This window comes from Hakea prostrata, chromosome 3 (genome assembly GCF_041222555.1).
Source record: "Hakea prostrata isolate BN-2017 chromosome 3, UWA_Hpros_2, whole genome shotgun sequence".
Lineage (NCBI taxonomy): Eukaryota > Viridiplantae > Streptophyta > Magnoliopsida > Proteales > Proteaceae > Hakea > Hakea prostrata.
In genome coordinates, this window is record NC_142602.1 from 5,999,312 (window position 1) to 6,024,299 (window position 24,988).

The following is a 24,988-nucleotide window of genomic DNA, read 5'->3' on the forward strand; positions in this document are numbered from 1 at the left end:
TGCAAATGATGAGGACTTGATCTCTAGTAATTTGGATGGAGAATCATATTCCAATACAAGTCCTGGTTAAGACAAGGAATATCTGAATTACTCATGACCACTAGATTACGAATACCTAAATTTTAGGCACTATATCAGTCAACTCATAAGATATAGCTAGTTTCTTTAGCAATTAAAAGCAAAAAAAAAAAATGGAAGAAGAAGAAGAAGAAAGGGATAGTTTCTCACTTTTACACACACACATCAAACTGAGTTTCTCACTCTTACACACATCAAACTGAGCCTTGTTGCAATTGCTTCAATGACGAAGCCTTTTGTTGACACTAAATCTGATGCTCAAAGATACAGCATCTTGGTCGACACAAGATGAACTATGTTTAAACATTCATAGAAATTGCATAGGATGAAGCTACTTATGGATTATTTATTGAAATCCAAAATACGTATGCTATTTAAATAAGGGAATGGGGTCTCAATGATTATGCTTGGTATATAAACCCATATTTTTATTAAAAAAGTCATATACCAGAGAACCACATATCTTCCTTATCAAAATATAAGTGGCATCGCTCTAATTCCTTAACTACTTGAGGATTTGACAATCTTATCAAAATATAACCGTCATTGCTCTTATTCCTTAACTACTTGAGGATTTGACAATCTTATCAAAATATAATCGGCATTGCTCTTATTCCTTAACTACTTGAGGATTTGACAATCAGTCATATTGCTCCCTTGTACACTGCTTCTCTATGTGACCTACAGACCCTCTCTAGCTCTCGTTCCTCTCACTGCTTTTTCTCTTTTTTGCCAACTGTTTTACTACCAGTGCACAGTTTTAGTTTTTGGTATACCATTGGACATTGATCACTCAAAAGTATCTATGTGTTTTAGGACATTTTCATAATTTGGTTTAAACTGTGCTAACCTCACAGAATATGAGAGGATAGCATTGCACATTTCCAACAACCAATTGGCTGCATGATTAACATTTATGCAAGGTTAACATTATCTTGGGGTACATGGTAGTTGTACCAAGAAAAAGAGCTGGGGGGTGGGAGGGAAGTGGAGTAAGGTACCAATGACAACATTCCTTGGATTGATAAAAATAGTAAAGTCTCCAACTCTGGGCGCAAGTTAAGCTTTTGAGCCTGATCAGCTAATTTTATCTTGCCTACTGTACATGGCACAACTCCTGTAAGCCTCTCACAAAGTTCAGGACATGAAAAACAAGGAAAAGGAAAACACTGATTGATTGGAGGTCCTTAAATTCCATGTATGAGGAATGGGGCAAAAAAGAAATTAAATAAATTTGATTAACAATACTAAATTTTTCTAGAATATTTTTTGGTTTGAAACAGTTGGGAGACCAAATGTCCAATAGAAATGGTGTACCACTGTTTATTCATGATTCCACATTCATCACAATAAAGCATTAATTTTCTAAACCAGCAGTCACGTTAACCTAAATCAACATTAACAAATCTTATTCCTGCTTAACAGAACAAAAGCAGAACAGAAATTCAGAGACGGAAAACTTTACCTTAATGAAAAGATTCAAAAATCTTCATCAAATCATTGTGTGTTTATGTACGGATATCATTTTACTTGTTTATGCACCTCTTCAACTAACCGACAGATTTATCCTGAACCTCTTCAACCTATGCTGTACCATATTTAGCATGGAAAGCGGCTAAATTGAGTTGCTGATAAGCAGAAAGAGATATTTCTTACTAATGAATGAAACGCACCTGACCTCGTAGAAGACTTCCTGAGAAACAGGAAAGTGGCGGCCCATATCATCTGGAACGCCTGTACTTCCTGAGAAATCGGAAATTCTTCGAACGGGCGTATTTCTAGATAAATATGAATGTGGCCGATCCATATATCCTCCGCGGATTGTGCTGCAATCAAATTCAGATATAGGTAACCCAAAACTCTTCAGAAAAAAATAATTATTCATCAACACCTGCAACTTAAATTTGAACATACCGGTCAACCTAGATATAGTCATTTATACACCTTTCTCATTCTGATGGATCCACCACATAAATTTAGGAAATCTAGAGCTGAGAAGGGGAATTGCGCAATATTATACTTCCAGTGAGACACGAACTGTGCAACCAGAATGTTACCTGTGATACTCCGTTCTGAGAACTCGGCCTTCCCTGCGGCCCCGTCCACACGCAACGAAGACGATGCTCAACAGTGACCGAAAATGTTTACCGTTTATTTGCTGAATCTGAACTCAAGTGGGACGGGAAAGAGAGGGCTCGTAAAAATTTTGAAAAATTAAAGTTTGATTCATTGGAAGTGGTAAAGTCGGATGGGAAAATAGGATTATAGGTGTGGGAAAATGAAAAAAATGACAACTTTTTTTTTTGGGTAAACAAATGAAATGACAAGTTAAAAACAGTGTATCTGCTAACATGATATGCAATTTTTTTCACCCCATTTTTTGTTTCAAAGTTTCACTTATACTTTGTGTAAAAATGTGAGATAAAACAGAAGTATAGTTAGATTTGGAAATATATAGTCAAAATTCGCCTCATAATTTGCATTGGTATTCGTTTAAGAGTGTTTGAATCTCAAATTTTTCTTACCAAAAAATATTTATATTGTTATGAGCAATTAGATTCCGATTCAAAAAAATTATTATCTTGTTATAGTAAATTATTTTTTTTTTTTTTTGAAAATGACTAATAACCGGATTTGGAAACCGGTCATCGGTGATCGAAAAATCGAAAATTATCAGGTTTGAGTCAAGTATTAAACATAATCAATAATTTGATTGTTTATCAGATCGAATTATTATCGGATATTCGATAAAGTTCCATATTCAAATTCAAACACCTTATGAAAATTTCCATAAGATTCTGATAGCATTTAAAACTTTTCTATTAAATCTTTTCATTTTCTATGACCTCACCCTACTCCATATAAGTCTACATTTTTATTTTCTCCACCCACTTTTGCAAACAAACGGTATCATTTTGTTTGGGAGTGCAATTTAGATGGGGAGATGGGACAAACGAAAAACATTTGGTGATCACAAGTCTCCCCTTTTTTTTTCTATTTCAATTTTTTCGATTATCATATAATGATTTATTCCTTCTATATATATAAATAAAAGAAATAGAGGAGAAACGACATCTCTTATCTCAACGACACCAATATAGGAAACTTTCGAATTCGGTTCTAAATAATTGAATGGAGAACATGCCATTTGACGATTAAAAGCACAGCACCATCTAGTCAAGTGTTTTGCCTTGTTTGTTCAACTACCGTGTGATGAAAATGGAAATTCATTTCAGTTATTCTTCAGCTTAAGAGGTGAATCAATCACGTCAGGTGGGGGAGCAAAGAAGAGAAACCGTTGTTGAGTTGGTTAAGGGATTGCAAGGATCGATCTAACCAAATTACAATCATTTGTTGCTCTGACTTGGTCTCTCCAATTCGTAGAAACTCTGGCTCGGACAATAATGTTGTGGCTGCGGTTCGAGAGCAAGAAAGGTTCTCGTAGAATTTGAGTTCAGACAATACTTGCATTGCCCCTTTGCTTTGGAGAGTTGACTCTTTTTATTTTTTCTTTTTCCCCTCCCCAAGGAGATTGATTCACCTCTTGAAAATGAATAATAAGAAATTAACAAAAAATACATTATCTATTTTCTTGTAGATGTGTGATACGTGTTATAACATTACATCAAATGGTAAAAATTCATTTATAAATTACATCAAAGAGTTGATTGATGCTATCCATAAATAGATTTATACCATTTGATGTGATGTTGTATCTACAAAAAAATGGACAATTCATTTCCTTCTAAAAAATGAACCTGATATTGGTCCTTCAATTCTTCACAGTCTATCTTCTATAGTTGGAAAATTTTGATGTTCTAATCAAGTAAAACATTTCAAGAACTTTATAATTAAATGATTAGGATTTATACAATTTGAAAATTAAAAATTAATTTGGAAATTACTTTGAAAATTAATTTTATTTTTGTTGTAAAGTTGTTTATTTTTGTTGTCCCTCTGATCGTGAATGAAAGCAGCTGGTCTATGCATTGACAAGAATACCGTTCTTACCAAAACGAAAGAGGCTTTTAAGACTTTCCAACAAAAAGAAAAAACTTTCAAAACTGCGATGATGTCAAGCGACCGTTCATATTCAAAGTAATTTCCCAATTTGTCCCTCTCCTAGTGCAAGGCAGCAGCAAGCCTGCAAGCAGCTTGTCTACACATGGACAAGAATACCCTTCTTACCAAAAATAAAAAGACAAGAATACCCAAAAGTCCATCCAATCAAAATAGCCAAACCACCCCTTCGATTTTTGATCAGTTGGTGCGTACAGACATGCAAATAGCCAAACGTTCCCTGGTACCTGAATTTCGAATTCCTGCTGGTGGTGGTGGTGGTGGTGGTAGAGGACAGAAATCCCACCGGAACCCGTGTTCTGAGTATATCAATTACGCCCTAGATAGACCAACACCACCGCGGATTTTAACCTCACCTTTCTTCCATCTTTCCCTTCCTTCTTCGGTAACACATAATTAGACATACACACAGAAACACCGGCACGGAAGGAGCAAGAAGGGAGAAATGGTGGAATTTCAGAAGGGTTTTCCTCTCCTAATTCAGCAATACAAAGCCCTGCAAAAGAAGAATCTCCTCGTCACTTGGAGACGGAGGAGATCTACGTTGATACACCTATTCTCTTCCGTTTTATTCACCTTTATTATGTTCTGCATTAATCAACTTGCTAAACCTAAGCTCGGGTACCAATACAAAGATCCAGTGCCTATCATCGATCCTCCAATCCCTCTCTGTGAGCATAAATTTTTCATTATGACCCCCTGCTACGATTTTGTTTGGAGTGGTAACGAAAGCTCCACTATACACGCAGTTGTCTCCAATATCATGGCTAATAACCCCGGAAGGCCTATTTCTCACGACAGGGTACGCATTCGGATTCAAAATTTTGTTTTATGAGGGTTTTTGGGTATCCTGTCAGTTTGGGCCTTTTTAATTGCATGAATTGAAGAGCTGGGTTCATAGACTAGAATTTGAAGCGCCATTGTGCATTTACAAGCTAGGCTTAATGTTACTTCCTCATTCTTCAGGAAGAAGAAAAAAAAAATGTCACTTCCTGTTTGGTATATTGTATGATTCCCCAAAGTATTTGGCTTTTACGAACCGCTGAAGGAATCACTTTATTCTTCCTGTTTATGTAGGTCCGATCATTTAGAACACCTGATGAAGTAGATGACTGGCTTTACAGGGAACCTCTGCGTACCCCTGGAGCTCTGCATTTCTTTGAAAGAAGTTCTACCATAATCAGTTATGGTATTCAGACTAACTCTACCCCTGTAACCAAGGGAAGTAGATACGAGAACCCCACGTTTAAATTTCAAGTGCCTCTTCAAATAGCTGCAGAACGTGAAATTGCTCGGGTTTTGATTGGAGGTACTCGACCTGTTTTATCCTCTCTTTCTAGCAAACTAGTTTGAGAAACCGATGATAATCAAATATTTTCTTGCCTCTAATTATTTTATTTGGGGGTTGTTGGGGGACGGGGAACTACTGCTTCCTTCATTTTCAGATCCAAATTTTAGCTGGGTTGTCGGGCTCAAGGAATATATATATACTTCCAAAGAGAAATTCTCTTCTGTGCAGATTATGGGACCAACATTTTTCCTTGCCATTGCAATGTTTGGTTTTGTCTTCCAAATTGACTCCTTGGTAACAGAGAAAGAACTCAAACTCCGCCAGGTATTATATCCTCTGGACTTTCATTATTAATCATTTAGGCCTTTTGCATAATTTTTTATGCCCAATTTATTTTTACTTTTGAAATTGCAGGCAATGAATATAATGGGTGTTTATGAATCTGCATATTGGTTTTCATGGCTCACCTGGGAAACCGTGCTCACATTTATCTCTGCACTTTCCACAGTTCTCTTTGGAATGATGTTCCGGTTGGATATTTTCCTGCATAATAGTTTTGAAGTTATTTTCCTCGTGTTATTTCTTTTCCAATTAAATATGGTAAGTTCCTTCTTGCAGTGCGCATCCTGATCCTGACTCCCATTGCACTATATGCATGGAAGCCTAGTATTGCTCTTAACAAAGCAAGCCTAATTATGAAATTATTCTTCTTTTACTGTTGTTTTCTGGAAAATGATAGGTTGCTTTTTCCTTCTTGCTGTCCGCTTTCATTAGCAGATCATCAACAACAACAACTGTGGGTTTCTCCATATTTGTCATTGGCTTCACGACTCAGGCAAAACTCCCCTGTTTAATATTCTTGATATTCATTGCAAAACTCCCCCTTTTAATTTTATTGATATTCATTCTAATCTATGTGCAGTCAATTCACAGTTCTCTTTTTCCTCATTACAGCTCATTGCTTTAACCGGATTTCCCTACAATAGTTTTGTTCCTCTAAGCTATAGGATTATTTGGTCCTTTTTCCCTCCCAATCTTCTTACCCAAGCAATTCAACTGCTTTCAAAAGCTACAACACCTCCTGAAAATGGTGGGATCAGCTGGAGTACACGGGGAGAGTGTCCACGATCATCAAAAGATTGTTCCATGACTATTGTATGGTTCATCTTTACAGCTTGGTGTCTAAAATAAATGATTCAGTCCCTCAATATGGTCTACCTTGTACTCACCTCCACTTACCTGTTCTTTTTCGCATATAAGATAAAATGACTCACATTCTTACTCATATATGTCCCTGTCAGGATGATGTATATACATGGCTTTCGCAGACGTTCATTCTGTGGCTTGTTTTGGCTATCTACTTCGACAATATAATCCCAAATTCAGCAGGTGTCAGGAAATCAGTATTTTACTTTCTAAGCCCTGGGTACTGGACTGGAAAAGGTGGGGACAGAGGTGAAGGTAAGTTACTCTCTTGGTTCAACTTTAGAGTCCATTCATTGTTCAGTGCCCAAATCTATGACCATTATTTTGATCTTGTTTCTGCCAGAGGGTGGCATTTGTAGTTGCTTTCTTTCAGCTCCACCGGTGGAGCATGTTACTCCAGAAGATCAAGACGTTCTTGAAGAACAAAATACTGTAATTCAACAATTCAATGAAGGTAGAGATGATCCCAATGTTGCAGTTCGAATACTTGGTGTGACAAAGACATATCCTGGGACAACAGCTATTGGTTGCTGTAAATGCAAAAAGACTCCACCTTTCCATGCTGTCAAGGTAAAGAACCATTCTCCTTCAAATATTGAGGAATCCCTACCAGTTGTATTATCCAATTCTGAATAACTAGTTCTTGTCCTCATCTTCTGTGAGACCCTAACAAGTGTCTAGTTCTAGGCATGGATAAATATCTAGTGTTTTATTCCTGGCAGACATGTAATATTGCATTTCATTATGGCATCATAACTTGACTCTTGAAAGAAGGGGGATGCTTGCTTGTTGTACAGTTGCTTCTTGGATGATTATTGCTGGTCTTATTTCTGTAAAAAATTACCTCCAGGGTCTATGGATGAACATTGCAAAGAACCAACTATTTTGCCTTCTTGGACCTAATGGTGCTGGGAAAACTACTGCAATTAGTTGTTTAACAGGCATTACACCTGTAACAGGCGGAAATGGTAATACCATCAGATTCAGGTTCTTGGGCTGTGCATACAGTATGAAGTTATTAATCACTTTATAAATTGCTTTGTTTGCAGCACTCATTTATGGATATTCCATTCGAAGTGCTGTTGGCATGTCAAGTATCCGAAGAATGATAGGACTTTGCCCTCAGGTAAACTATTTTCCTCTTTTCTCAATAGAAGGCATATGTATCTCATCTGGCATTTTACTGCAACCTATGGAGAAATAGAGAACCTAATAATAGTTTATACATATCTTTTCTCTCTTTGTAGTTTGACATTCTTTGGGATTCCTTAACTGCTGAAGAGCACCTCCAGCTCTTCGCTGGCATCAAAGGCCTGCACCCTGATTCAGTCAATTTGGTATGTGCTTAAGCCTATAATGGCCTAAAGTATTAGTAGTTTTGAACTCATTATATAAAAACACTGCAGATACTATACCAAATGTAAATAAGCATTGCAGGGATGAGAATCCTGAGACCTCTTCTCTGAGTAGTAAAGTATATCCAATTTCATCTTATTTATATCTGCTTTAGGCAAAAAAAAAAAATCTTACTGGCTTTCCAGGTTGTTCATGATTTACTAGAACATGTGAAACTTGATCAAGCAGCGAACAGGAGAGTCGGGAGTTTAAGTGGAGGAATGAAGCGCCGGGTTAGTGTCGCTGTAGCCCTTATTGGTGATCCAAAATTGGTTATCTTGGATGAGCCGGTATGCACACTGCAAACCATACTTCTGTTGTATGTCTATTTCACGGTGTACTGGACGCCTCTTTTTTTGCATGCAGACCACTGGCATGGATCCTATCAGCAGGAGGCATGTTTGGGATATCATAGAGGATGCAAAGAAAGAGCGAGCCATTATCCTTACAACTCACTCAATGGAAGAAGCTGACATTTTAAGTGACCGCATCGGAATCATGGCAAAAGGAAGGCTCCGTTGCATAGGTACCTCAATCAGATTGAAGTCAAAGTTTGGAACAGGTTTTACTGCTGCTGTGAGTTTCCGTCAGAGTATCCCTGGGCATAGTGTTGATTGTGATGCAGATGATATGATCAATCCTCATCATCAGGCAGTGAAGGATTTTTTTTCACATGTAACTCATATAAACTTACCTCTATGTGTTTTTCTTTTTTTCTTTTTAAATAATTATTTTGTTCGTTAGCTGACTTGGTGGGTTTATTTGACAGCATTTGAATGTGAAGCCTCAAGAAGAGAACAACGCCTTTCTGACTTTTGCTATTCCCCGTGAAAAGAGGAGCTGCTAGCAGTAAATACTCATCCTACATTTTTGTGCTGTTAATAGCTATGCCTGTGGACATACTACATTGACAGTAGAAACTGAACTATATTCCACTGTCATGGTTTAATGGATTTTAATAGACTTATCTATTTTTCATTTTACTGGCTTTTCACGTGATCCTAAAAAAATGATTTCCCAAACATCTTCTTCAGTGCAACATAAAATATTTCCAATCACAATTTTCATTTTGAAATGATACATATGCCAATAAGATTTTTCTTACTTATGTGTTTCTATTAGATCTTTCAATCATATTACATTGCAGGATTTCTTTGCGGAGCTTCAGGAGAGAGAAAGAGAATTTGACATATCAGACATTCAACTTGGCCTTGCAACACTGGAAGAAGTTTTTCTGAACATCGCAAAAAAGGCAGAACTAGAAAGTGCTGTTGCTGAAGGAGTCTTGGTAACTCTAACATTAAATTCTGGACTCTCAATTGAGGTAGGTTCAATGAACTCTCTTTTGCTGACTACATTAAAATATACACGTCCTGAAAAGTTGACTTAATGTGAGTTATAAGATTTACTTTATTCAACTTGCAACATTGATGATGATTATGCAGATACCCAAAGGAATCAGATTTGTTGGGATTCCTGGAACACAATGTGCAAAGTATCCTGGAGGTGTCATGGTTGAAGTATACTATGTCCAAGATGATTTAGGCAACCTCATAATTTCTGGTCACTCACCTGATATTCCAATACCACCAAGTGTTAAACCTATGGAATCTTCCTCTGAAACCTCTCGCCTTACTTCTGGCAGAGTTGGACCCATACTTGGATATCCCATTGATCTAGATCAAATTGACCGGCCAATTCTATTTTCTAGGACCTAAAAGGTTATCATCAAGAGATGCAATGGCTTAGTGAAGTGGCTATGAAGACTACGGTTCAACTATCAGGTTCTGTTTGATGACACCCCTTGCGGCTGCATTTGCTAGATGACAGTTGATGAGGAATGTATTATAGGCTACGCTTGATGAATAAAAGAGAAAAGGACTTTGCTTGGTGAAACCAAACACCAGTTGCCCTAAAACTTCACTAAGAAATGGCTGGACAATTTTGCGCTCCAATTTTTGTATTCTAGGTTATGATTGCCATTGTATCAGCATCATAATCATGACCATTATCTTCACTTATTTTTAGTGATAATTTGATGCAACCATGACAGATTTAAAGAAAAATAAAATAAAAACAAATTGGAAAGGAAAAGGGTACCACTTGTTCATTTTAGGACCTTGATCCATGTACCACCCCAACTGCATTTGATCTTTAAGAACTGCTTCTGTGCTTCACCCAAATGATTACCCTGTTTGAGACTTATCTTCCCTTTTTATAATCTCTATTGTCATTCAGAGTTACGTTTTTAGACAATTTCTTTTTGATAACCAAGGTGACAGGAACTTCACAATTTCTTTTTGGCAAGTCGGGACAGACAAAGTACTTCGAGCCTATCATCCCCATGACCAGTCCTATGACTCCTACAAATCACACAAAATTGACCATCAAGCGGACTTTCGAACCATCGGATCCGAAATTTTGGTCAAGACTTCGATCCAATGACTCTCTGGTGTAGTCAATAATCACCTCCAAGAAGGAGAAAAATCAAGCTGAGGGATTCATTAAACATTCAAGCAAAATACCTGCAAAGCAGTAATGGAAATTTCAAAATGTAAGGTACAGAAAGGTCTTTTCAAGTAGGCCATCTCCCATACGTGGAGGACTATAAATTCTTTTTGACTCAATCCTCACAATCACTTGAAGCCCTTCTACCTTTCCATATAAAAACTCCAAACTATTGGAGAAAAACTGTATAACAATGGTTTATGGCTCTTGCACAGTTTCTCTTCTTTTTGTTTTTTTTTGGGGCGCTGTTACACAATTGCTCCCATTATAAACAAATCTGGGAAAACCCCAAAGATAACAAACCAGACTATACAGACACTGAAATACAACAAAAATAAGAAGTAAATGGCTGTAGGCACACAACACACACACCAGTTACTTCTCAAGTCCAACTTCAAGTTTTACAACTGAACTTTTATACCACAAGAAAAACCAAAATATTATATGCGACAACTAGACACATTTACCCCCCCGTGAGGTAAACTTTCTCCTTGAAACCCAATTTCCACAAAATCACCTCCTCCACTCTGCTTGCACAAGCTTACCTGAAAGTTCAGCATACAACAAATGAGATACACAAGCAAATGCGAAAAACAACACATGAGATACATAAGCAAATGATAAAAACACAAGGAACTTTCAAGATAAAACCAATGATTATTTCAAGAAAATATAAATAAAAATAGAATGCATCTCTCCTGACATGACTATGGAACCAAACATGCCTATTTCGCTTGTTTGGCCTTGTTTCGGTCACCAGTCCCTTGGTCACAAATCTACACCAAAGCATGCCCCATAGTCATGCAAAGCAACAAAAACATGCCATCTAAAATCGGCATGAATTTAGGAAATGATGCATCAAGTTCTCTCCAAGGTGGTAGAGTTAGAATCTGTAACCTTACCTTTGATTGCCAGCAATTTAAGTCAAAGCTAAAAGTTATCTAAAAAAATAAGTTGGAAGTGACATATCATTGTCATTTCCAGTAGTTACCATCGTCCATGTGTAATGACATGATTTACCCTAAAAAACGAAAAGAAAAGTGTGTTATGCTGCAAGGGCGAAAGGCTACAATTTTGTTGCAACCAACCCTGGCGACAAGAAGTTTTTCTTTTAAGAAAATAGATGGGCATGATTTCATGAGTCAAGTGATAAGAAAAAGAAAGTTAATTAACCTATTTATCAGAAACAGCAAGTTTACTAGCTATTAAGTGAAACCAAACTCCCTCCCCATTCAACCTGAATCCTATGTGGCAGCAAAGTTAGAAGACTACAAGCAAAAAAAATTTGAAAAAAAAATGAGAACAGTAAAGAATATAGTCGTATCCAAGAAATCTCTGCATAGAATTTCATTGTGCTTCGGAATTCAAATGCAATCAAACACTGAAGATCAACTTCCGAATAACCATAACACAGGTGAGGCAAATCACAAAGTTTTAGGTTTATTAAGATTACCATCCCCCGAAGACAACACTGATCTGTCTCTGACTCCACCTTTTCCACTTCCATGAACCAGTTTCTGTGCCCGTGGTGAAAGTGAGTCTAGTTTCCCATTGGAAAAAGATGGCAGAGAATGCCGCCTTGTTAAACTAACCTTCTCAACCACATCTTGACTGTACGTAGGTAAACCCTGAGCTCTGAGCTTCGCCTTTGCAGATGCAGTTGCTGCCATATAACTTGGCAATGTCGGTGTGTTTTCTAAGCCATTCTCGGGATATTCCTGCTTTGCTGGAAATGACACTTTCCTACTGCCTTTCTGGTTTCCATTGTCAGTTGGATCTTCCTTTGAGTCTAATTCCCCCTTCGCTGCAGGAACAGCCTCACTTAGCACACTGCTCTCCAAAACTTGCACACCCTCTTCATCATGATTTGGCACATTAGTATTCTCGACAGGCTCATCTGTTGTCAACGGTATTTGAATTGCTTCCATATCAGGTATCTTTTGTGCCTCCACTTTTGTATCCTTCCTTATCTTCTCAGAAGAATTCCCCATGCCTTCTTCTGAAGTATCAGCAGCTGCAGGGCTTGCCACTTTCTGTAGGAAACGCTTTGGCTTCTCAATCTCCACCTCTACCTGATCAGAGGCCTTAACTGAGCTAGATTTTCTCATTGTGCGCTTAACCTTTTCATGTTCAATTTGGGGATGTTTCTGCACTGACTCTATGGGATGACTTGCAACTTTCCTCACACGACATTTGGGTTTTTCAGATTCGATAGTAGAACGGGTTGACCCATTTGCAGCGGGGACCTTCCTGACATTATGTTTTGACCGACCTGGTACAGCTTCTGCACGTTTAGGATACCGCTGCCTTGCCTGAGGTTTAGCACAAGCACTCTTTTTTACTGGTGGAAGTGGTTCCCAAAAACGAGTAGAAGTCCAACGATCAAGCCAGTTCCATGCTGAATTAGGATCATTCGCCCAATATTGAAGAAAAACCGGCATTGCAGTGGTTGTAGAAGCAAGAAGCTAGAATTGAAACAGCAAGCATAGTCACATGCCAAGTAAGCAGCCAAATAAACAACACGAAACAAAAGGCAGCACCGAATTGTAAGTGGAATCAAAGAACATTTGAATTCAGTAGAAACAAAACAAAAGATTTTTATGCTTATTATCAAAATATGGCATTGTTGGGGAAAACTGGGACGAAGCTATTGTTGATATATGTACAACTCTTTTGAGGAGACCTTCCATTGGTTACATCAAAGGGACATGCTAGTTCGAGAGAGAAGAGTCAACAAAAGAAAATGTTTGTAATCCTTAAACCACTCACATATGTACCCACAGTGTTCCACTCTAGATCCCTCTAATCATACAAAACAATGAACTAGGTAAAATCTGGATATTAATAATAGGTCATTTGAATCATGAGGTCCAATAAATTGCGGAAATGGAGCCAGCTGAAGGGTTGCTCCCAAACTTGTCTCTTCCTTCTTCTTGGCTTAACATAACAGCCAAGCAAGATATTGTTACACCTTGCCTTGCCTCTATGGACCATCTTGAAGTTATATACATCATGAAAGAGGACATGCTCCAACATTAAAATCCTCACATGCATACTCTAAGACCTGTTGCAAAGCACATTTAGATTATGCTCCACAAAGCATGGAAAGGGAATGTGTTTTACTGTGCGCATCTCATCTGTAGTCTGTTAAAGCAATGAACAACACCAACAAGGTGTGTATAAAGCTCATTCATGCATTTCCGAAGGAATAGTATCAATTTTAAGGATTGTGTGTATGACTTAACCAGGTCTGAAAAAAATGGAACCGAGATAACAATGTAAGACTCTATTAAAGGTAACATCCCCATGATGGCCTACAACTTCAATAAACTCAGGTATGGAAGTAATCAGTCAGATATAAAAATAAACATCAAATCAGGAAGACAATAGAGAACACTCAACAGTAGGGCCAGCAGGCACAACAGATCAATAGGGAGGCTGGGGTTCAACAGCAGCAACAAGGTGCGAAGCAAGGGCCACAACAGGGATCAAGCCCAGCAGAAGAAACCCAGTGCTTATATGGAATGCCCTATGCAGGCCTGGAAATTGATCATCAACAGAACTAATATGGAATCTTATTGCAAGGCAAAAAGGGATGGTTGCAGTCACAATCGAGAAGACAGGAATCTTCAGACAATAACAAAGAACAAGAGAACTAAAAAGGAAATGGAACTCCAGAGACGAGGAGGTCACAGAAGATAAGAAGACGAGGGTTAGAGAGATGAGTTTTCTCACCACAGCTATCCCAGCTGTTGAAATTTCTTCCCATTGTTGAGTGCAACAACGAAAAATATTATTCATTAAAATCACCTTCTAAATCGATTACACTGGCTGCATATTTATTGATTCAGACCAGTTAGAGAGTTGGAAACACAAAAATAACAACTAGCTAAAATTAGAAACTGAATGAAAATAGAACCTACTAATCACCACAGCCTTGCACATCTAAGCAACTGAAAATATTAGAAACTACTAGGCAGAAAAAATATAAACAAATTGGGAGTGGTTGAAGTTGACTAGTCAAGGCTCCTGGGAATCCTTTTGCGTCTACAAGTAACACAGCTGCACCAGCTCAAGCTGGAGTTCTGGTCCAGCTGAAGCAGATTCAATGGGTCTTGGTTCTTCTTCTTTTGGCCAGCTATGCGATCTACATCAGATAATCAAGTCAACATCTTCACTTTCTAATGAAGATAATCATATCAGCATCTTCACTTTCAAATGAAGGAGGTAAATTTACGGAATGATGATGGAAGAAAACCTTTTTCAATGTTAAGATGTGAAACACGCTGCCTCTATTTTACTTTTCATACAAAAATCCTAGCAGAAATGGAGTTATCCTCTCCTTCCGCTTACTTCTGGGAGACCTTTGGCCAGAAACATAAGTTAATAGGTGTACCCAAAATTCAGTGCAACAGAAGCCAATTGGATGAATGGCTTGCATGATAGCAGCTGCCTGACTAGGTTTTCACCCCATTTACTGCATACCTGGTTTGACATGGAAATGGAAGTATTTTCCCGACAGTATCCATTTACCAGTTTACCCGGCTGTTCCAAGCCTGATTATGTCCACATTTCAAAGAGAAATGAAGGAAACTTGAAATCAAAGTGGCCTTAATGAATAGTGCCACTGCAAAATAGTACATAGGTTGAGCTTCCTCATATGCAGTTCAGACACTTATGCATAAAGACAAGTCCATCCTTCCAAAGAACCACAGGTAAAGTAGAGCAAAAAAATGCTTACCTTAATACCAAAAGCATTTGCTAGCAGCTTCTCTGTACGTCGATCTATATTTACTCTAATTGATTCCAAGTACTTAGCTTCCTGATGAAAATGCAGGCATATTATCCATCTACATACAGGATAAGGAACAGCACAGCTAGTAAAAACAACACATTGGAGAAAGAATGACATTTTTTGACAGGAATGATCAAACCGTGAGAGCACCATACTTTTCAATGGATGTAGCATTAAGTGCATAGGAGGAGAGACCCAGCACTTTTTCAAATCCAGCGGTCATGAAAGGGTTCCCATGGGAAAAGAACCCACAAGATAGTAAATATATCCAAATATAAGAAAAAGGGAAGATGAGGTTAAGTGAAATAGATTCACATTAGAAAATATCCAAAAAAATTAAAGCTTGAGAATATCTTCCAGAAAATTGCCAAAACATCCTCACATCACAAACTGTTATGAACTTAAACAATCCAAATTTCTACAAATCGATCTCTTGAAATATTCAGGGAAAAGAAGAACTTGCAGAAAGTTTCGATTCATAAGCACAGTGGCAACCAAAGTTATGAATTTCTGACTACGATGAAACTAAAAGGCAGTAGATAAAATTACCAGACTTCTTCTCTCATTGCATTTTCTGTGCACTTCAAGACCAGTATCAGAAATTCTGACTCTTCGACCACGAACTACGGCCTGAAACCTTACAATCCCCTTCATACAGCGTAAAGTATCAGCAGCTTGCCTCCTCACGAGGTGCCCTCGGAAAAGCGCCTGGAGCCTTATTATGCCTTTTAAAGCTCGAAATGCCCGACGAGCCTTCAGAATGCATTGCTTACATGAGTAGGAAGAATATATAATTGCGCAAATCATAGAACTATAGAGAAACTGAATTGAGAGCAGTAGGCATACAGGAAGGGAGTACCAAGGAATTTGTAATTATTTACTTTCTAATGAAGAAATCAATGAAGCTTTCAAAAAAATAATAAATCTCAATGCACACTGTCTGCAGCGGAAGCTGGAGATTGATAAATAATCATCACTAGACTGAAAAATGATGAAGGATAAATGCTCTCCAAGTAAGAAGCTCAGCTTTCTGACCGTCCATCAATAAAGAAGTTTTGGATAAGTTCCTCAACCCGATTCCAACATTTATGATTTGTGATCATATTCTATCCTACCATTCTCCTATGGGGAAAAATAATAATAATAAAAGGTTCTAGGTTGGCCTTCATGTTTCTAAAGTCCAGTTTCACCATTCCTACAATATATCTAATGGCAAAAGAAAACTTTGAAATGTGGGACTCATCTAGGAAAATCAATCACAGAAAAATGAGCTCAATTTGAAGCCAATAAACACAATGACAACATTATTCTTCACTAAAACCTGAGACAAACTAGTCTTCTTGATTTATACATGCCCGGCTGCATAAAGTCGAAACTGGAACATGTATTTTCACAAATCTAAACATGAATATACAAGAAAACGTTGAAATTGTCATTAAAATGCAAGAAAAATATTGAGAAGTAGTCAATACAATTTACGAATTACAAATTACAATATAAAATTACAACCCCTTGGATTTCCTGAAATTTCTGAAAATTTCTTTGAATTTCATTTCGGAACATATTTTGTCTCAGTACCTCTAGATGATTGAAATTTCGCAAAATTTAGTTCCATACCACTAAGATGCTGGTTTTACTAATACACTTAAACTGATGATATAACTATTTTGTTCTGGGATTCAGTATTTCAAGCCTAGTGTAACAACATTATGCTGTCAATTTTCTTTTGGCTTGGGATTCAATGCTTTAATGAGCCTAATTCACACTAAAAAGAGGGAACCAGGTCCCAAACACTTCCGCACAAGCAGAGTCAGGGGGGGAATTTTCCTACACAGCTTTGCCCCAACAATGTTTGCTTGGAAGCTATTTCAATACCTTGACCTCAGGCTACAACTGTGGTCCACCAACCATTGAGCCTAACCCACACTAAACAACTAAATCACGCAGCCAAACAAGCTATCCGAATGCTTAAGGGCTCTGCTCATCCTACAAGGCATTGCCAACCTTCAAATACTTCGTTACAGAACAAGTGCTAGTCAAAGCCTCCAAAATCCAAATGATAGTGTAGAATTGGAATACATGAAATGCCACTAACAGAGACAAATGTCAATGAGAGGTAGTAAAATAACTGAAGCTAGAAGCTTAGTTCAAAACCTCATTATTTGATCATATTTCAGTTAAGAATGTAATTAGCAGAATTTCCACCAGAAACAATGCATTTTTCGTGAGTTTCACTTGGTCATTTCAGGGCTAACTGCTGAAATGACCCACCCCAAATAATTAAATTTTCTGTGAAACATTGCAAATTAAAAAAAACAAAAAAACTGGACGTAGTCAAATTTCAACTGAAATTATGCTGTTTTATCTTTCTTTCCTCTTCTCTTCTTCTTCTTCTCCTCTTTTTTTTTTTTTTTTTTGGGGGGGGGGGGTGGGGGGGGGGGGGGATCCTCCTGTTTTATCTTGAGCATGTCAAAAGACTCAAAACTAGGAAAATCCTGACAAGATTCTGGCAAATTTTGGACCATGGCCTAGGAGTTACCAAGAAAAAAGCAAAATTCACCAAATAACCATTTAATGCAGAAATAGTAGATTACCAAATAACCCCTAAAAGCAGACTGTGCCTTTGTTGCAGCTTGTTCTTGCCTGATTCCTTCTGGACCATTTGCTACCTCAGGAACTGTGGTTCTCTGGGCATCTGGATCTTGATTTCTGGGCAATTCATCATTACGCAGTAAATTGGAGGACACCCCCTTCTCCAGAGCTGTACCAGGTGTCACATGCAAAATCAATGGAGGATACACAGCTGATTCAACACCTGAGGCCTTCGCAGCAGCCGAAGACCAATTAAAATTTGTAGTTTGCTTCATATAATAATAGATTGCAATTAAAAATGTCACATTCTTAGTCAATTTAGTCCAAATCATACACAGAAAAGAACATCAATCAGGCTGAATGCGAAAAATTCATTTAAACAAATTCCTAGACAAGAAAAACAGAAGGTTACCAATGGAAACTGGTTGATGCTGAATGAGAAATGAGTAAGCAAAAAATGTAAAGAAATATTTCGGCGACCAAAAAAATTAAATTCAGGATCCCATTGCTTTTTCTATTTTAAAATTAAAGGTTCACATAAGATTGTTTAAATTAAAAGGCATAGATAAAAGCATCAGCTCGAGAGTATATTCAGTATCGTCACTATCATCGATATGTGGAATAGCACAACTTTTTCAGTAGTCATCCAGGAACTTGTCAGGCAATAATGTTACAAAATCAACTGAGTAGTTTTCACCAGGTAAGTGACCATCCAGTTCCCACAACCATAACACTAAAATGTCAACAGAGAGCACTAAGTGAAGCAAAATGTTCTTGTGAAATAGAAAATGAAAATGAAAACCATTTGATGAAGTAGCATTTTCTTCAATTGCTGACAAACCGGTCTAAATCTTGTTGGATCCAGCATTATATTTTGGCATTGATGTGGATAATGTTGTAATTTTTTAATTGGTTAGCTACATAGGTGATTGGATTAAGTTGGTAATTGCCTAGTTTAGTTTGGTTTCTAATTTTATGTGGATTACTTCTAATATATATGCATGTAACCTAACATTTAGGATAGAGTTGAATATTAGAATTTGAAATTAAGTTTCTTGTTTGAGTGTGCCCATGTGGTCTGAAAGCAGAGTTTTGTCCAAGTGTCCTTCCCCTTCTTCTTTCCTTTTTCCTCATATTCTTCTCATTTTTTATTCTGTTCCCCTACTTCCTTTCAATCTTCCTCGTCTCCCTGTTTCCCTGGGTGGTACTAGCAGCTAAAATGTTTGAAGTCAATCTCCCTCTAACCATTGCCCTTCTTCCTGATGCCTAGGGTGTTGACTCATTAGACTGACTGAGGCACTTTTTGTCCTCAAACCCTTCCTGTACCATGAAGACCACGTCAACATAACTTCTGAACACATTCTTACTCCTTTCTTTTCTTTCAGAAATTAATTGGTGACTGTAAGTTGACCAGCAAAGCTATTCTTTGGTGTTACTCAAGACGGTTACAAGTTAGGATTCAGACCCTCAAACTTCAGTTCAAATGGACTTCGCAAGAGAGCTCCCCAATCTAAAATAAGCTAACATTTCCACTATTATTCCCTTTGTATCCTGAATCAAAATATTTGCTGAATCGCCACCTGAGATTATATTTGGTTTTTTATTTACCTGGATGTGTTTAAGTAACCAATGATACAGGATTTCAAATCTGAGGTTGCATCAATTAATATCAAAGCCTAACCTGGATATGGTACCCCTATTTTTAAAACCACAGTTCACTTGCCCAATGGAAAGTGTTGTTTATTTATGTGTGCATAATCTCTAAACCATGTCCAAGATAATGAATTGGAATCATCAAAATAAAGGATGGACAGAAATTCAATTATCTCACATCAGATCAACATTAATTCAACAATCATTTAGTGCAATATAAATTGTTGTAATAAACGAGTCAGAAAAAAAAAATGCAAGTCTTGCAGGAGCTTGAATCTTGTCAGTAACAATTGCATAAACTTCAAAAAGAGGCACAAAAATAAATTAGTTTCCAACTTCTCAACTTTCCTTAATTCCACTAATGGGCTCCAATCTAGTCATCTTAATAATAAATCATTCCCTGATGAATGTAAGTTGTTGAGATGTTTTGAGTCATTGTTCTCAATAACAATTGCATATACTTTCAGAAAAATGTCACCGGAAATACATCACCAACTTCCCAAAATTCCTTGATTCCATTAGGTGACCCAAATTATTCAGTTATCCAATGTATCATTTCCTTATTAAGCATGGAACTCTCTCAAGCCACATATCTGACACTCTTAACAAAAGCATAGTAAATCACAGCAATGAGGGAAAACAGAGTAGTAGTACTAGCATGCAGCAACACAAATCAGCAATGATGACGACACGCAGCGGATGAAAGAGCTTACCAAAACCTCTCGTCCTTCTGACAAACTAGACTTTGATGCTTTCTTTCCCAGTAGAAAGGTCTTGATCCATTTCCCTCTGAACTTACCCATTTGTAGATGGCTAGAATACAGGACTACCGAAACCCAATTTTCAAGCCCTGCATGGTTTTATTTTGACATAAATTAAAGGTCAGTAATTCCATTAGTACACATACTCAAACGGGCTACACGACAACCTCAGACTCAACCTTGATTCAATCTAATCGTGTTGGCTATCCCACCCATGGTCGCAAAAATCTCTTTCAAAACAAAAAAACAAAAAAAAAGAAGGGGAAAGAAAGAAAGTCACACCCAGTGAAACGTCTCATTCTTTTATTCTTTTGGAACTCTCACCAATACAAATTATCAGTCAAAAAACCGAATATAACTTTTTAACCAGAGGAACTCCACAAAATATTTAAATGAAAAAACCCTTGAGATAAGAAAGAGCATACAGAATCTCCCGTACAGAAAACCTTGAGATCGAGTAAAACCTTGTCCACTTGATTAGAACAGAGGAAAACCAAGCAAAGAAAAACCAGCTACTTATATGCACCATCATCTAATGTTAACAAAGATAAATTCATCGAACTACTAATAAATAAACAGAATTTATAGAAAATGTAAAACAAGCAAACCACAAATTGTAGGCTAGGAAAATCGTCAACAAGCGCCCAAAACAAACACACAGAGAACTCCAAACTCCGCGCCGATCACATTACACTTCACTGTTCACGTCAATTACGATCATACTCGCCGCGCTTAAAGTGGTGTTTTAGAATTAAAAGCCTCCCTCCCCCAAATTATCAGTAGACAAACTATAAAAATGAAGGGTAAACGTTTCAAATCCCACAGAAATCATTTCAATAAACAAAAATTGGGTTAATGTACTGTTCAGCAAGATTAGACGATTAACAGTCGAATTATAAAGAGATCCACTCCAACCAAATTCAACGAGCAGAACTATAGAAAATTGAAGCATCAAAGAAGCTAACAGAAGCGCATCAAATCTGAAACATACCAGATAAACGAACTACTTGGAGCTCTAAATCTTTCATTCCTTGAATCCAAACCAAACGATAAGAGTGCAGAGTGAATACCAAACAACACTATTTACATATTATCAAATATTATGAGAAAAAAGCAAGAAAACAAAACAAAGAACCAAAATTCTCCGAGTGTTCCTGTTTTTTAGATATTGGCGCGTGTGAGACAAGGAGGGAGAGAGGGAAAAGATGTTTTGTTTTGGTATGAGAAGGAAGCAAAGTAAATATACCATGAACACTGTTTTCGCGTGCAACCCGGGAAGATGGGATGGACCACTAACTCAAACACTCACACATAACCCCCCATCGTTTCTTCTCACCGCTCCAACTGTCGCTGAGTCACTCTCATAGTCTCACACTCCCAACCAAACGGCACGTTTGGTAACGTTCTTGGAAAACTTTTTTTCGTGTTATTCTGTTATTTGAGAACGGAATAACGGATTACAGGCATTTGTTAAAACAGTTCATTCTTCTGTTCTTTAAGAACGAATCTGTTAGAAAAGTTGTATGAATAACGTCTTTTGCAGAACATCAAAAATGTTTTTACCCAATAATAGATACGAAAGTGATAAAATTAGTCTCCATTGAAACCTTATAATGAGTTTATCAAAACACCAACTTATTCTATAATAGTGTTCTGAAAATATTTTCAAAACGGATTTTTCAGACACCCATTTCCAATCAAAGAAAACAGTATTTTAGTACTGAAACACTACAAAATGATTTTACATAAGAATTGGTCTCTTAAAATGGAAACGTTACCAAACACATGCGAAACAACTCTCAAAAGAAAATGGAACGATCTACTTGTGTGGATCTTACACCCAAATACACACAAGTTGTAGAAGACATTACATGTATGGGTTTTTTGTTTCATTTATTTTTATAAAAAAAAAAAAGTTAACTTTTCTCTTTTTTTTGAACAGTCGAGAGTGTAGCAAACCCACGACCTCTCCACCAAAAGGTATTGGTTTTACTAACTAAGCAACGCTTGTGATGGTTGATAGTGAAATCTTTTATTCAAGGATCATGGTAAATCTAACGATTGTCGTTGGATTATAATATTTATATGTGATTGGATCATATCACTCATTGAGCACTCATTTTGAAAATTTTCCGATGAGAGAAGCCAAATCCATAACAATAAAGTTATAGAATTTAATACTCCTATAAAATTGATAAGATAAGCATTCGTTTTAGCCAAAGTCAATACCAAGATAGAGAGATTTATATAAGCCTTTGAAAAGATTGTGATAGGACTCGTCATAACTCAGGCTCTCCTTGGTATCAATTATCATTCTCAATTATGAAAAATTTTCATTTTGTTAAATTGTTTGGCATCTATTATGGATTGTGGTGAGAAATTCATTATCTTCATTTATACACAGGTTTACTTAAAATTTTATAATTAAGATGAGGGTAAAATAGTAAATACACATCTTTTTTTCTTTCTAAAACCATACTTTTTCCTTCTTTTTTTACTAGCTTACTATCATTTTCTAACAATTTTTTATTTTGACACCAAACTTATTTTTCATTCCATAATTGATTTTTGACAAAATTCACCAATCATTTTTTATTATTGACCAATAATGAATTCATGTACTTATTTATTTTAAATATGCATATTAGATAATGAGAATTGATACAAAAAATAGCCTCAATATTATAGTAAAGCATTACTTATAAAGAAAATAAGACAAACCAATCAAGTTATTGGGAGCTTGTGAATCTTTTGAGTCTATGAAGCAACATTTTGTGAATAGAGGTTGTATCAACCTATCTCCAATGTCAATGTGTACTCTATCAACTTACCACAACTTTTTGGGTTATTTATTATGGTTCAAACCCTTGAACTGGATCAAACTACTTGAACCAAACCATGGGATCAAGCTTGGTCCAAGATAGTTCAACTGACGAATCTCAACCGTGACGCTTATCGGCTAAGATGCCAGCTAAGAAGTCAAGAATCACGCATCATAGTGACTCACAACTGCCACCGTATGATTTTCGGCAGAAACAGTGCTAGCAAAAGATTTGGCGCACCCTCACCTAAATGTCTAACCCTAGCATTTAATTTAGCATTGAATGCACTGAATCTTATTAAATGCACATGGATAGCCTAGAAGTTCTCATTCGCCCATAATCTGCCTCGAGTACTGCATACCACTGTTTTGTCCCCTCAACTGAGAAATGGTGTCACATTAAGATAAATTTAACGTTGATCTCTTAATTCACCTGTGCGATTATCAGCTGCCTTTGAAACTATGCGTATCAACTTGTTGTGTAAGCATTGCCAATAAGCCACTTCCACCATTCATCTAAGTCATCCTCATCGAATGGCTATGATGAATCCATATTCAGTTTAGGTATGCACTAGCTTGCTGCATATATAACTACATTACAACAAGTATAGGTAAACAAACTTGAATATTTCAGTCATTATTCTTTTGCGTTAACTCATGAAGAACATTCTCTTATTCATTCACTTTAACATCTATTATTCAAGGGGAGTCTTTGATTCTCATACTTGAACTGACTTAATCATTGGAGGTGACTTTCTGTTTTCAGAGGCGGCCCACTTTCACTATTGTTTTGGTCTCAGGAACTAGACCCGGATTATAAGCGAACCAAGAAACTGAGAGCACATTTTCACAACAGTTGGCATTAAGAATATTAGTATTTTATGCACCTACATATGAAAGGATGTGAAGATCATGGCTTTCAACCAACCGATATTAAATTTAATAAGATTATTTGAATTTTATAGTGAGATGGAAGCTTTTCCTTTTCCAGTTGATAAGATTTATGTAGAGTAAGATTATTTTTTTTAGGGGTGGGGTGGGTGTGTGGTTGGGGAAGAAGAAGCTATATATTTGAATATCAAAAATTAGGATAAATTAACCGTCCTCTTGAGCTACACCACTAGTGGTTTATGCAGTGTCGGCATGATTTCATCAAAATAAAATTTGAAAATCTTTTACGTCTTATTCTCATAAAATACAAATCATATAACTTTTCAATGTCACATTATCATCTCCACGAGTCTCTTTCGTTCCCAACGCTTAATTCCTATAAATTTTTTTCCAGTATCCTTGTCATTATCTTCAAATAAAAAATTAAAAAAAGGGGAAGATTTCTATAATGTTACATAGAGCTTCAACTATTTGTTTATAATTGACAATCTTTTTTGTTAGTTGCGATTGAAATATACAGCTTTAATACTGAATTAGTGACTAAGTTGTTCATTTTGTTGTTATTTTATAACTAACTTCTAAACTCAACTCTCAAGAGCAAAGTTGTATTGAACAGATCTTGATTAGGATGAACTAGCAATTGTTCTATGCCTATTAACCCTCTGTTTGTTTCATTATGCTTGTGAACTGTTCTATACATTTATATATTATGAAAAAAATACAGTATGACTATCTACTGTGATTCCATCAGATTTTTCTGTAAATTATGTTTCTACTTTCATAACTATATAAATCAATCACTCTATTCCGTAAATTACATGTATATATAATTTAGCATAAATAAATTACAAGAAATTTCTCATAATAATTTTAGTTGTTATGACATAGAAATTGTATCCTTAACCACCAAGTAGTTA

At 36.7% G+C, this 24,988-nt stretch overlaps 2 protein-coding genes and 1 long non-coding RNA gene across 6 annotated transcripts; 1 reads left to right on the forward strand and 2 right to left on the reverse strand.

The window, feature by feature from the left end:
- Positions 1-629: 629 nt before the first annotated feature.
- Positions 630-2,288, reverse strand: LOC149020354 (uncharacterized). The gene is made up of 3 exons (XR_016171997.1): positions 2,136-2,288; positions 1,752-1,904; positions 630-1,666 (listed from the first exon to the last, which is right to left on the reverse strand). It is a non-coding gene; the product is annotated as an uncharacterized LOC149020354 (long non-coding RNA).
- A 2,066-nt stretch (positions 2,289-4,354) lies between these two features.
- LOC149020355 (ABC transporter A family member 2-like) lies at positions 4,355-10,427 on the forward strand. The gene is given in 17 exon segments (XM_089148461.1): positions 4,355-4,960; positions 5,236-5,467; positions 5,604-5,773; positions 5,864-6,049; positions 6,189-6,284; positions 6,404-6,604; positions 6,751-6,910; positions 6,999-7,225; positions 7,506-7,623; positions 7,705-7,781; positions 7,903-7,992; positions 8,197-8,340; positions 8,417-8,725; positions 8,820-8,877; positions 8,880-8,899; positions 9,198-9,374; positions 9,496-10,427. Coding segments are annotated over 17 exon segments (2,895 nt in total). The 5' UTR covers positions 4,355-4,603; the 3' UTR covers positions 9,769-10,427.
- A 224-nt stretch (positions 10,428-10,651) lies between these two features.
- LOC149020356 (protein IQ-DOMAIN 31-like) lies at positions 10,652-21,648 on the reverse strand. 4 transcript variants are annotated; one of them, XM_089148465.1, is made up of 7 exons: positions 21,606-21,648; positions 20,312-20,448; positions 17,948-18,214; positions 15,903-16,106; positions 15,300-15,380; positions 12,012-13,023; positions 10,652-11,103 (listed from the first exon to the last, which is right to left on the reverse strand). In XM_089148465.1, exons 2-7 carry the CDS (start codon positions 20,399-20,401, stop codon positions 11,072-11,074), a joined length of 1,686 nt encoding a protein of 561 aa, XP_089004591.1. In that variant the 5' UTR covers positions 20,402-20,448; positions 21,606-21,648; the 3' UTR covers positions 10,652-11,071. The 4 variants fall into 4 exon arrangements, with proteins under 4 accessions (XP_089004591.1, XP_089004590.1, XP_089004588.1 ...); XM_089148464.1 differs by lacking the exon at positions 21,606-21,648 and adding an exon at positions 20,968-21,340; XM_089148462.1 differs by lacking the exon at positions 21,606-21,648 and adding an exon at positions 21,351-21,565 and having other exon boundaries at positions 10,653-11,103.
- Positions 21,649-24,988: the final 3,340 nt, after the last annotated feature.

Bases quoted from the DNA above. Each gene is read 5' to 3' on its own strand.
- LOC149020356 (XM_089148462.1), bottom strand. From the start codon at position 21,387: ATGAAAGATTTAGAGCTCCAAGTAGTTCGTTTATCTG. The intron at 18,215-20,311 runs GTAAGCTCTTTC...TATTATATGAAG, and splicing joins CAGAAGGACGAGAGGTTTTG to CAAACTACAAATTTTAATTG. The intron at 15,381-15,902 runs GTAATTTTATCT...CATTTTCATCAG, and splicing joins GCAATGAGAGAAGAAGTCTG to GAAGCTAAGTACTTGGAATC.